Source organism: Sebastes fasciatus, chromosome 9, assembly GCF_043250625.1.
Source record: "Sebastes fasciatus isolate fSebFas1 chromosome 9, fSebFas1.pri, whole genome shotgun sequence".
In the NCBI taxonomy this organism is placed as follows: domain Eukaryota; kingdom Metazoa; phylum Chordata; class Actinopteri; order Perciformes; family Sebastidae; genus Sebastes; species Sebastes fasciatus.
In genome coordinates this window covers 21,437,536-21,449,667 of record NC_133803.1, presented here as the reverse complement: position 1 = coordinate 21,449,667, position 12,132 = coordinate 21,437,536, and the positions used below count along the sequence as shown (strand labels likewise).

The following is a 12,132-nucleotide window of genomic DNA, read 5'->3' as shown; positions in this document are numbered from 1 at the left end:
CGACCCAAGATTTAACTTCATGGCAGAATAGTATCTTGACTTTCAACCGCTCTAACAAAAGTACACAGTCATTGGATTAATACTATATTAATAGATGGCCTGTGGGTCAGTTCGGGGTGAGTGGATAATCTGCAGAGCATGTGGATTCCTCAAACATGACATTCCTCATCTTGGAGGTTTACCAGCACTTTATTGAACACGTGGGTGTTCCTATAGTAACCCCACTGCCCATAAACCTACAAGGAAATACTGTTAGCGTCTCTTAGAAGAGGTATCCAGAAACGTAAGTGTGTGGTATGTTAAAAGCCAGTAATTATGTGTATATTTAGTCTTTTAAGTTAGCACATTAAATCTCTTTACAAGTGAATGCACAGTGGCTATTTGTGTTCAGCCCAGAGGCATCCCATAATGCAATGCTCCTCTCGTGTTATTGACCCTGAGCTCCCGTGAAGTCCCTGCTGAGCCTCTGGCCTCGTTTTGCCCAGTGAGAAAGTGCCCAGATGCTCGAGGAGAGAAAACTTTCACTCTTTCCATTCTCCCTGTGTTTCTGGTTCAGATTATTTCCCTGCTCATGTTTTTTAGGCTCTAACTGGCCCCGCGGCTTCGCCACCTGTGACAGGAACCCATCAGGCCAGCAAGCAGGCGCTGAGCTCGTTTGCATGGCCGTCCCTCCCGAGCCCTTTCACTGCACTGTTAGTTGCCTTTATTGCACTGGGAGCTGGGAGTTACCTGGGTGCGCTGTCCGTGGGAGCCTCACTTGTTACTCTTTATGGAAGAACTAATAAGACGCTCCGAACAAAAACCCAAAGGCCAACTCAGTTTTACTGTTCAACCACCAGTTGAACAGTAAAAGTAATTTGTCACATACTTTAGCGCTTTAACTCCAGCTCCTGAGTGTGCTGAATTGATTACAGTATTCTTAAGGGTGCGAGATGCAGCTGCACAGGTCTGTGGGCTGATTGTGACTCTGAGGTAGACAGCTCTTTCAAGTGTAACACGCACACTTTCTTTTTCATAGTCTCTCCCTCCCTTGTGCAATTTGACTCAGTCGATTAAGAGGTAACTGTAAAGGTTTAGTGTCTGTATGTGTATGGGTACATGCATTATAATCTATATGTCCATGTCTGTGTCAGCAGTAGTGTGGCCTCTTGTCGCTGGAGGTAAACATGGCTATCGTCTGTTTCTCTGGCTAATTGTAGCCAGATGCTGGGGCTGCAGACCAGATGGGCTTGGTGCTAAGTGATAGTTCTTGGCTGACATCACTTCATAGCACATTGCAGAAAGACACACGGGGGAAGAGGAGATCAGTAGAAAACAGATAAGAATCAGCAGCACCAAGGCAGGGAGAAGTATGCTGAAATAGGAGATGACTAGATGAAGCCTAAAAACACAGAATACCATTAAATATGACATCGCAAATCATTAAACGGCATTTTTTAGCTGTGGCTGACATAATTCTTTTTCATATGGCAGAATGGGATGTTGAGTGCACCACAGGAGTTGTTTACAGTGGAAGCCACTGTGAAGGATGAAGGACGGAAGCAAATATCTGGGGAGGAGACGTCATTGATGGTTATCAACCCTGTCAAATGAATCACAGTAGTTTGTTAGTTCTGCAGCTTTAGCACAGAAATGGGCCGATAATGTGCCTCCATGAAACTCAGACTGGCCTATAAAATGACTGGCATGTTAGTAAATGATGTTAGACCCCTTTAATTTACTGCATCTCTCGCATAATTTTTGTAGGCGACACTTTTCTCCAACTCTCTGACTCACTTCTTCTATGAGCCCAGTCAGAAAATAACATGGTGAAATTAAAGCTTCTCCATAAAACACCATTATTAATGGCTGTTTTGTGCTTTTTGGCCGTCGTGTAAATTCTGATTTTTTTATGTGAGAGCATTGACAGATGCATATTTGCCTTGCTGATTGTTACAGAGACCTCACTTATTTCGGCACTATTTTTACTGGCATATGTAAAAGACATTATGTTATATAGAAAAATGAACACAGCGTTGTCTGCATTATTCATACAGTAAGACAGAGAAATGTCAGCATAAGAGAATGTTTTACTAACTTCACAGTAATTGTTTCATATCAATGGCAATTTTAGACTCTTTTTACAGGTGCTCAAGCACACCTAGATTTCCTCTCAGACATGCCCATTTTATGCTAATCACATGCAGTTTTGAGAAAAAAAAACGTGCAGTTTTTTGCTACCCCAAAATTGCTGCAACAACTTACAAGACATAATAGAGCGATATTTGAACAGGTTTAATGTCCAGAAGCCTATTCCTTATAAAGTCATGATGTTACACACTCCGGTACTGTAGGTGGCGGCATGCACCTTTAACGTTGGTACTCCGCCAGTAAAACTAAAGGAGAAGTAGGTAGTGACTTTCATGATGGCGCTGCGCAGATTAAAAACAAGTTAACATTAGTTAGTTGAAACATTAGCACGTTGGGTCAAATTGGTTATTACCATACATACAGTATAGGTTATAAAGGGCTAACATTAAATGAGAAAAGTTTATCTATAGGACAATAGAAATCTGAAAGTAATACAGAATGACTGAAAGCCTACTGCATTTTATTCCATTATATTTTGGATTGTCACCTGGCGCCTGAATTTTGTGTTTTCCTTTACACAAATAAAGACATTTCCACCATAACTTGATGCAAAAAGGGCAGAAATTGGTGCATAAAAAATCCCCAGAATAAAGGAAATTAAGTGTTTGATGTTCAACATTTCCAAAAAAAAGCAGCGAAAACTACCAAAAACAATACACTTTTGAATAGATAACAGCTCTAAGTATTGTACCTGCACTCTTGTGTTGGTTCTGTTGGATCCTGTTGCAGTAGGGTTTGAGATGTTTGCAGTGGACTGCAGTTGGTAACAAGACCAACCGTCAGGATATCCCACTGTGTTCTCTGTAATGGTCCAGATCCATGTAGCTCTCATTGGAAACCCTGCTGCAGAGTCCTTTGGCCAACCTTTAAAGCACTCAGATGGTTGTAAAATAGGCTTAGTGGCTGTTGACGTCTTTAATATATTTCTGCACATAGACAAGGTCTATAGCTCTGGCATTGACCTTGCTAAAAACTCCACTGCATAGTTCTAAACAGAGTCAGAGAGGACGGCCATGGAAATCAGTATCTAAGGCTGAAAAAACACTGCTGCTATTTAATGAGAGATATATTTCCAACTGCAATGGCTCTTTTTAGTCATCAGAGTGGTATAGCACATGTTGGCAACCTTGTTAGACTTAATGTGTTCATTCATAAAGCAATTATAATATATTTAAACTTTTGCTGCCGTCTTTAGTATTTTTTTATTCCAAACTTCGATGCTGTCAAACAGAAACGGCTTGTATCTTTAGTCTGGTCTGGGTTATTTCACCGAGAAGAGCCAACCTTTGTGAGACAGTATGCTTTGTGTCATTTACAGGAGAGGCTTTGCTTTACTCTGGGCAGCTGTCCATGTTGTCCGGCCTCCAGCCGCAGTCTAACATTCACATTAGCAGTGAGCTACAGCAACGCCTCATTGTCTGGAGGAGTATAAAATCCTCCATTTGAGATGTTTATGCATCCAGTCAACATTTATTCGATGGATAGCTGACAGAAAAAGCAAAACATTACTCACATGTCGTGTTGCTGATCTTTTGGATTTTCCTACATGGCTCTTTTGTCCACAGAGTACTGTTGAATGTGGGATCGGTAGGAGCAACCAAAGCCAGGAGCAGCCATCAGTGAACCACACCTCTTCACCCACGGCAGACGGCCCTGCTTGTGCAAATGATGTCATCGTCAGACATCAATTGAAGGCAGAAAGGTGACATTTCAGCCCGGTTTCTCCCTCCCTCCCTCCCTCTCCCTCTCTCTCTGTGACTTACATAATGAGAGGTCTTTATGTAAGTCATAATTGGAGTCACATGTCTGTGTTTTCTTTGCAGCAGGAAGCCCAGAGCAGAGCCCAAGCTTGCCACCGCCCCGCGAGGCCACCCACAGATCCACATGCAGCTCCAGAAGTTCACCGTGTCTGCCGACAAGGTGACTCGACCCCTGCCTGGCACACCTGCATTTCCCCTTTACATCAGAAATCACCTTTCAAAACTGTCTGTTGAAACGAAAATGGTTTATCTCGAGTAAAATCCTGTGATCTCAACCTCAGAATTCATTGCTGTGAGTACAACTCATTGCTGTGAGTTGTACTCATCAACTATAACACCCTTTTCTTGTAACCAGCCACAGATATTATGTCACATTTTTAAGTGAGACAAAGCTGCATTCAAGTGTGACTGTGCACTGACCGGTGCACTACTGTGTTCTTACTACCAGTAATTATCTTGATCATCTGGATCCTGGTCACTGTGCTTCCTGTGGCATCTAAATATCATCTCCCTTGTTCTCCTGTTCAGATATTTCCTCTTTTAAACTGTTCCAATCTTTCCCCGTTTGCTCTCCTTTCATCTCAGACTTTGTCCTGGCTGAAAGACAATGTGTCCATGGCCACACAGGTGTGTTCAATAGCCAGCTTCGAGGGGCTGGAGGCGGCCAGGAGGTGTCAACACGCTCTGGAACGAGAGATTCTCACCAACAGGGCCAGGATAGAGGTGGTCAAACGGGTAAGCCAAGGCACACTGTCATATTCACAGTTTGTCTTAAAACATAAGCACTGGCCGAATGCCTTGAATGAAAATATCCCCCTCATTTTGCAAACTGGGCACCTTGACAGGCCTGGTTTGTGTATTAATCAAATAAGAAGCTGACATTTCATCTGAGGCAGCTTCAGTTACCCAAAGCTTCAGATTAGGTATATATTTCGCAACGTAAATCCCAGTCCTCAGTCATCACATGCTCTCATCAGTTTAACGCTCCGTCCTCAGGAGGGCCACGGGCTGGTCCGTGCACAGCACCCGGGCAGCGCCAAGATAGAGGAGTTCCTCAGCCAGCTGGAAGTCCTGTGGGAAGAGCTGCGGAGGAGGCACCAGAGGAACGCCGTGTTTCTGCAGGCCTCAGAGGAGCTGGGTTTTAGGGTAAGATTCATAAAATATCTCACAACAGGCACTCCTCTTGAGTCATACCGTGGCTTTCACTTCTTACCTCTGAAGTTATTGGGGAAATTTATGGTTATGACGGATGATTCTGGATCAGTTCTCCCATTGGGAGAAGCTTTCTGCTGGCCGAGAGCCTGGGCTGTTCACATACACTCATGGTTAGAAGCTCATTTACTTTCATCTTTACCATCTTAATTGAAAGAGTCTGCAAGGTATATTCCCCAAAATTTATGAAGGGTAATCCAAGGGATATAAATTGTGCTGCCATATAATTCGATTATGGGATGGAAAGAGGCTGCAAATCCTCCCAGATTGATGACTTAGTTGGAAAGCGTGAGTCTTTTATTACAAAGATGTGGGTCAGAGCATGGTCTACTTCCATTAGGTAAACCTATCATTGTCTACTTCGTACAGTACATCACCTCTGCTTGTTTTCGCTGTTCACTAAATCACTTTGCAGTAAACATTCTTCATCATTAGCCTCTCTGCTTCTGTACTGTGCAGGTTGTAAAAGTGCTCCAGGCCCTGGGCAGCCTGGAGGCCTGGTTAGAGTCCGTGGAGCTTTCCATGAAGGAATCTGCTCTCGCCGGTGACCCTGAAACAATGAGCATGGCCGAGAAGGAGAGCTGTCTGCTGGAGAAAGAGGTGGCAGCGCGCAGCCTGGAGCTCAGCGCTCTGAGGCAGGAGGTGGAACGCCTCCACAGCCACAGTCACCCACACACACAATGTCTACCAGCACGCATGGAGGAGGTGGAAAGAAAGTGAGTTTGTCAGAGGAGGAGAGGGAGAGGTCAGGGGGTAGCCCCCTGATGTCTGTCATCACGGAAGACTCGTGTTATGGACCTGAACAATCATACTCTGGTGGTTTCGCTCGTCACTGTGGTCAGGAAATAAAGTCAGTGTTTCCAAAAGGTCACAGATTTGGGCTTGCCATGTCTGCAATCCAACATGGAAGAGTTTATTCATAAAATCCCCAGATTTATTTAAGACAAACAATTTCACCCCATAAACCACAAAAATATATATCCATAGATCTCATAGGACTCCAAAAAAAATACTCTCCATGTGCTCATTTATTGCAAGGCTCGAGTTTATTCATTTGTGATTCATGCAGCACTTAGCGAGGTCTGCCCCACAGTCCTGACATGCACTTCACCCACAACTTGTCAGTGTGTGTCAGAGTCACCCGCTCCATGTTTGCAAGATGACTCCTCTCACCGTGGTTGGCCCTCTAAAGACAGGTTGTTGCCACAGACTCTCAGTAAAACCTTATGATGTTGGCGGGTTTACTGGACGTACCTACCTGTGTCCATAAACACAAGTTCAGATTCTGTAAAGAACACAGAGTTGACCAACGAAAATAAAGAAACGGAAAGGGCTCAGTTTAAGTGTTTCCAGGGTGGGAGTGTGAGATGGGGCAGGGATGGACACATTGATGCAGGTACAGGCTCTCACTGAGCAGCTGCAAGACACTTGGGATGATGTCATTATTTAATGCTACATACAAGCAACTTAAGGCTCATTTATCCTGGAAAAAATACCCTTTGAAATGTCTCCTTTTACCATCTCAAATATAAACTCTGCACGGACAGGGTACCTTCATGCCCTGAAGTACAGGAAATGTTTATTTGACACATGATATATGATTACATAAACAGAGCACAGTATGCTGCTCGCGGTCTCTGTAATGTGGTTCTGCTGAAGGACGCAGGCTTGTACTGTATATGTGGATGTGGATTGCAGTTAAGGTGTAGCTGGTCATTAAAACTGGTGTGTGTGTGTGTGTGTGTGTGTGTGTGTGTGTCTCCCAGGTACCATCGCGTCCAAAGTGCCCTGACCCAGCAGAACTCAGAGCTGCAGGACACACGAATGCTGACGGAGTTCCTGGAGCGCGTGGAGCTGGAGGAGAGCCAGGAGATCAGCGGTAGTCCGTACAGCCTGGGCCAGGTGAGACACTGTGCATCAAAAGTGGTATTTAAGGGTCATTTCACCAAAAATAAAATAAAGTGCTGAGATGTCTGCCACTTATCCAATACAATGAAGGTGAATGGAATTTAATTTGTGACTCAAAGTATTATAAAAACATGTTCTTTAAATTCAGCTGTGTCACGTCTTTGCAATATCGCCACTCTAAATAATCCACCAACCTCACCCCTCTTGTTTTGTGGTAGGAGCGATGAATATCCCAAAACATAAACACACAAAAACACAAATTCTCTGTGTGGCAAGTGAGGAAATATGAAAATGTTACATGAACAGATCCTTTTCAATGATATTGAACCCATCTGATGATCAATCAGGCTGCAACTTTATTGTTATAGCACCTGTCATACAAGTTAGTGCAGTTCAAAGTGCTTCACAGATGTGTGAACTGTGAAAACAAAAGAAAAGACAAAAAGAAATGCAGCAATTTAACAATTTGATCATTTGAGACCAATGCATGCGAGGCAGTAAAATGGTAAAAATGTAATAAAATAGAATTAAAATCTACAATAACAGTAATAGTAGTAAAACAGTGTGAAGTAAAAACTACATTAATAAAATAACAGTAAAGTAGAATAAAACGATAACCATTCTTAATCAAATGCCTGGTTGAATAGGTAGGTTTTAAGTTTACATTTAAAGATTTTGACTCTCCGTTTCTCTCTCTCTCTCTGTAACCAACAGCCTCTTCACAGTGAGATTTCCTCAGCTCCTACAATGCTGGGACTCCAAAGCAGTGGCGGTGGTGAGCCCCTGATAGAAAGCATGGGGGACCCTGTGGAGGAACTACGAGAGGCTGTAGAGATGCTGAATGACACTGTTCGGGAAAGAGGTCGATCGCAGAGCCACGATCAGGCCATCCAGGAGCTGCTGAGCAAGGTAAGGAGAGAAGAGTCCGTTTATATGGAACAGGGAGCTCTAGTTCTAGTTCATTAGATCTAATGGTCGCTGCAATGTTTGTTAAGTTACTGTTTAATGATCGTAGATGATGCTGAAGAGTTTTTAAGGCCTTCCACTTCTGTCACAAACAGCTGCACAAACCAATAGAGCCACATCTGCTTTCCTTTTGTCCGTGGCTATATACTTTAATAGGCCCCAAACGAGCCACCACTCCCCCTCGCATGAGTGTTTTCGCGTTAATTCGATTTATTCCTGGTATGAAAGCAGCACTCATGTCAAAATAGCACATACACGCCCGGAAGGGACTCCATTTGAAACACTAACTTGCAATGTGGCTCTCATTGGAAAACAAATAATTCACAATGAAGCATAATGACTTAATGACATCCTACGAGTACTCATGATGACTTTGCGCCCTCTCCAGCACGCCAGCCTGGCGGTGCACGTGGAGGAGTGCCTGTGCTGCAGCAAGGAGCTGAGCCTGGACATCCTGGAGAAGGAGACAGACATGGCCGTCCAGTGCGAGCCAGACCGCTGCGGCCTCGAGGCTCTGCAGGAGAAGCAGGACCACCTGGAGGTGAGAGGAAGATGGTGTAAACATTCAAAACGATTCACTGGTGCTAGTACGATCCATTGACTTTGGATTATTGACCTTTGCTTGGTGTAATGAAAAAGGGGAAGCCCCCCTCTCTTTCTCGCACTCGCCTCCGACACATTGTTCCACAGTCTGTTTCCTGTTGTGCCAGATTTTCTCACATCTAAAAAAAAGGGGCCACGCTTTGTGCCGTGTTTAATTTATTATATAAACTGCACCGTGCAATCACACACACACACACGTAGAGCGTGCAAAAGTTTATTATTCAAACGGGATATTTATTTATGCTCGTGTGAGTCATTGTTCTGTTAGCTCTCAAAGTGTGTGTGTGTGTGTTTGTGAGTAAATCTGGTGGGGTGCGTTCTGTTCTATGCGTCCGGGGGTTACCGGGTTGGAGATGTGAGGCTGGTAAAGTCCTGTGTGACTCATTTTTGGGCAGTGTTATGTTTATCACAGGCACACACAGCTGTCTGGACTCGATACCATTGAAGAACAGAAATGACCTAATCTCCCAAACCGAAATAACTGTGCCGTCAGCAGACAGGCATCCACAACGCAGTTTTCTTGAGGCTTTCTGTAGCTGAGAAACGTTATGAAGCATTACTCCCAGAGAACCCTCGACGCTATTAATTACCGCCTCGTCAAAAGGAGAAAAAAGTGGTCAACATTGCTAGCTTGCTAAAAGCGTGGCAGCCCATATGCAGACCATATGGGTCTCTAGCTGAATGATATGCATAAAGCTATGTGGATGAGGTCATCCAGAGATACAATTGGTACAGGCTGTTTGAGTGATACTGAGGATGATGGGAGATGATAGATCTTTACTGTGATTCTCCACAGATTGACTATGAAGTCATCAGGGAGGAGGTAAAGGAGATGGAGAAGCAGACCTCTCGCTTGGAGGAGCTGTGCCCGGAGAGAGTGCACGTACTCGGGGCAAAGATCCAAGCCATGCTGGAGGGCTGGACGGAGCTGGGGAAGAGTGTGACGGAGAACAAGTCACGTCTGCGAGAGTTTGTGCAGCTCCAGGACTTCTTCAGGAGCTACCTCGCCATGATGTAAGCAGGGCGTGGGGATGTTGTGACCCCCTTTCTGCCAGACGTTCTTTCATAATCCTCTGTGTGAGAACATCGGCCCATTACAATATCTTTTCAAGGGAAGAACAGGATGTTCTCATTGTCGAGCACAGGTCCCTGGTGAAATGTTTAATTTAAGACGTGCCGAGGAGGTCAGCGCACGTTTCCTGGGCCGAGTGTGACAAGGCGATGAATGTCTGTCCTATCAGGGAGAGTCTGGTCATTCTCATGTTTTTCAAATGTATGGCTTTTCTCACAGTCCTGTTCCTTGTCTCCTCCACCACCAACTCCCCCTCTCCCGCTCCTCTGAGTAGCTCATGGACAGAAGACACCAGGTCGTGCATTTTCTCAGATACCGCTTTGCATCTTGGGAAAGACGGACAGAGGCCACTCGCTGCGGAGCTGGACATGCAGATTGAGCATAAGTTTGAGGAGTTCGATGAGCTGGCGGACACGGGGAGGAACCTATTACACAAAGAACACCACCTCACGCAGATGGTGAGCATGACTTATGACTCACTGCGACAAATTGTTGGTTTTATTTGTTCCCGCTTTTACAAACCCTGAGTAATATCTTACAGGTAAGAGAGCGCATGGAGGAACTGAGGAGCATGCTTGGGTGGATCTCAGTGCACTGGAGGGCTCAGAAACAACAGTGGCTTCACAAGAAGAGCAGACAGGAGCTTTCACAAGATAACATTTACTCTGAGGCCACAATGTGTTCTCCATTGACAGAGGTAAATAAGTAGAGAGGTGTTTATTTTAGGGAATGAAAAAAAAAAAAACTTGAAAATCATGTACCTTTTTTGTACAATGTCATCTCACATAAAAGAAATAAAAGTTTTTGTTTATATCCCAGACAAGATTTTGGCATCCACAAAAAAAATAAAACAGGAATAAAACCATAATAATAAAAAATAATCATCATAATAAGTCAAAAAAACTCAAAAAGAGTGGGGAAAACAATAGCAGTCCCATGCCTAACATATGTTTCCTGCTATTGGAAATATGAGTGGTACTGTACATATTCAGTATTTATATACCAAAATAAATATTTGTTACTTTTTCTTTTCTTTCTTCCTACACAGAGTTCAGCTTCTGAGCTAGAGGCCCACCAGACACACCCGTCCCCGGTCATCCCCTCTGACGAAGACAAATTAAAGGCAGCAGGAGACGGACGGCCCTCATCACTGCCGCCCAGACAAGCTGAGCAGCAGGAGGAGAAGCAGTTAGAGGATGGGTACGAGGTTATGAACAGTATCGGACCGCGCGGCTCTCCAGAGTCTCCCAAACCCTCCATCGTGGTCCTCAAGGAGCCCAGCAGCCCTGCTTTAGGGGGCACGGTCAACCTCATCCTTAGCTTTGGGGGACAGGGGGACAGCCAGGTTCAGGTGCTTGACCCGCCTACTGGGACGGACGAGGTAGTGGAGGAGACCTCTGAGCCTGTGCACAGGGTGAGAAACACACTTCACACTAAAAGTCACCATCATGGGATGCCACTGTTATTGGCTTCATACATTTCTCCCTCAAAAGCACTGAAGCAAATGATACTCGTTCCTGAAGGCCGACACAGTAACATTCATTCCCTGTAATGACACTGCATGGGATCTCCCTCCTTGACTATCTGCCGCTGTTCATTCCTCCCTCTCCTTTGGCCTTCATGTCTTCCTTTTTCCCCGTTTTCTCCCTCAGCCCGCTGTGCCTCAATCTTCTGCCTGTAAAAACTTTTGGAGGCGCTGCCAGGGGCTTTTGGAAAATACTTTGGGTAGTTTAAAGCGAAAGAGAAAGATTTATCGGCAGAGTGCAAACGAGGTAAATTGCGCGGTGTGAAATGGCATTGCATGCTGCGTCTCAAAGTGTGCTGGGACTGCATGCTGTGTGTAGTTGTTTTCTGGGCGAAGCATGCTCTACTAACCGCTGTTACAAGATTCAGCCCGTCCTCAGCCTCTGTAAGTCAGGCATGAGCGTAAAAGGAAACAAGTCACGCCAAAGTGCTATCTCACACCATCTCCGAAGTCACTGCGGCTGGAAAATGTAAAGTTTATGTGAGAAAAGTGAGAAAAGATAACAAACCATTTTACTGTCAAAACTCACAATTTCCTACTTAACTGCCGTCATAAATGCGAATCCAAAACCAAATAAATTCTATTTTTAATGAAGAACAGTGTGTCGTAATGGGATGGGAAAACAGAGGTGCTGATTTTACAATCCATTTGTGAAAATATAAACGTAATGAAAGAAGTGTAGTAATACACATGAACTCCAATTAGTGTTCTGTTTTCATAAATAAATACTGTATATTGACTTTATGTAACTGTTACCAGATTATTAAAAGTTACTATAATCATTATAGTATAGTATTTTTATATATATATATAGTATTATAGTATAATGTATACAATTAATTTACACTAAATAAACAGTATTATGCCAACCCAAAAAGTAAGTTTTTATTGATTACCTTTCTGCAAATGAAAGTGTCTTTAGAAACTGGATTGTAAATCGTAGATGTATCTAGTGC

The 12,132-nt window shown here is 44.0% G+C and overlaps 1 protein-coding gene across 9 annotated transcripts in view; it reads left to right on the top strand.

Moving 5' to 3' along the window:
* The window catches only part of mymx (myomixer), a 31,998-nt gene that overhangs the window by 12,858 nt on the left and 7,008 nt on the right, over positions 1-12,132 (top strand). For 5 of the 9 annotated variants that reach the window (XM_074646632.1, XM_074646631.1, XM_074646627.1 and 2 more), the window contains 13 exons: positions 3,696-3,832; positions 3,954-4,050; positions 4,476-4,625; positions 4,887-5,036; positions 5,562-5,818; positions 6,869-7,004; positions 7,725-7,919; positions 8,365-8,517; positions 9,376-9,593; positions 9,926-10,109; positions 10,193-10,348; positions 10,700-11,065; positions 11,304-11,423. In XM_074646632.1, the coding sequence (XP_074502733.1) occupies positions 3,696-3,832; positions 3,954-4,050; positions 4,476-4,625; positions 4,887-5,036; positions 5,562-5,818; positions 6,869-7,004; positions 7,725-7,919; positions 8,365-8,517; positions 9,376-9,593; positions 9,926-10,109; positions 10,193-10,348; positions 10,700-11,065; positions 11,304-11,423 (2,319 nt within the window). The remainder of the gene's footprint in view (positions 1-3,695; positions 3,833-3,953; positions 4,051-4,475; positions 4,626-4,886; positions 5,037-5,561; positions 5,819-6,868; positions 7,005-7,724; positions 7,920-8,364; positions 8,518-9,375; positions 9,594-9,925; positions 10,110-10,192; positions 10,349-10,699; positions 11,066-11,303; positions 11,424-12,132) is intronic. The other 4 variants (XM_074646629.1, XM_074646635.1, XM_074646628.1 and 1 more) reach the window with 3 other exon arrangements.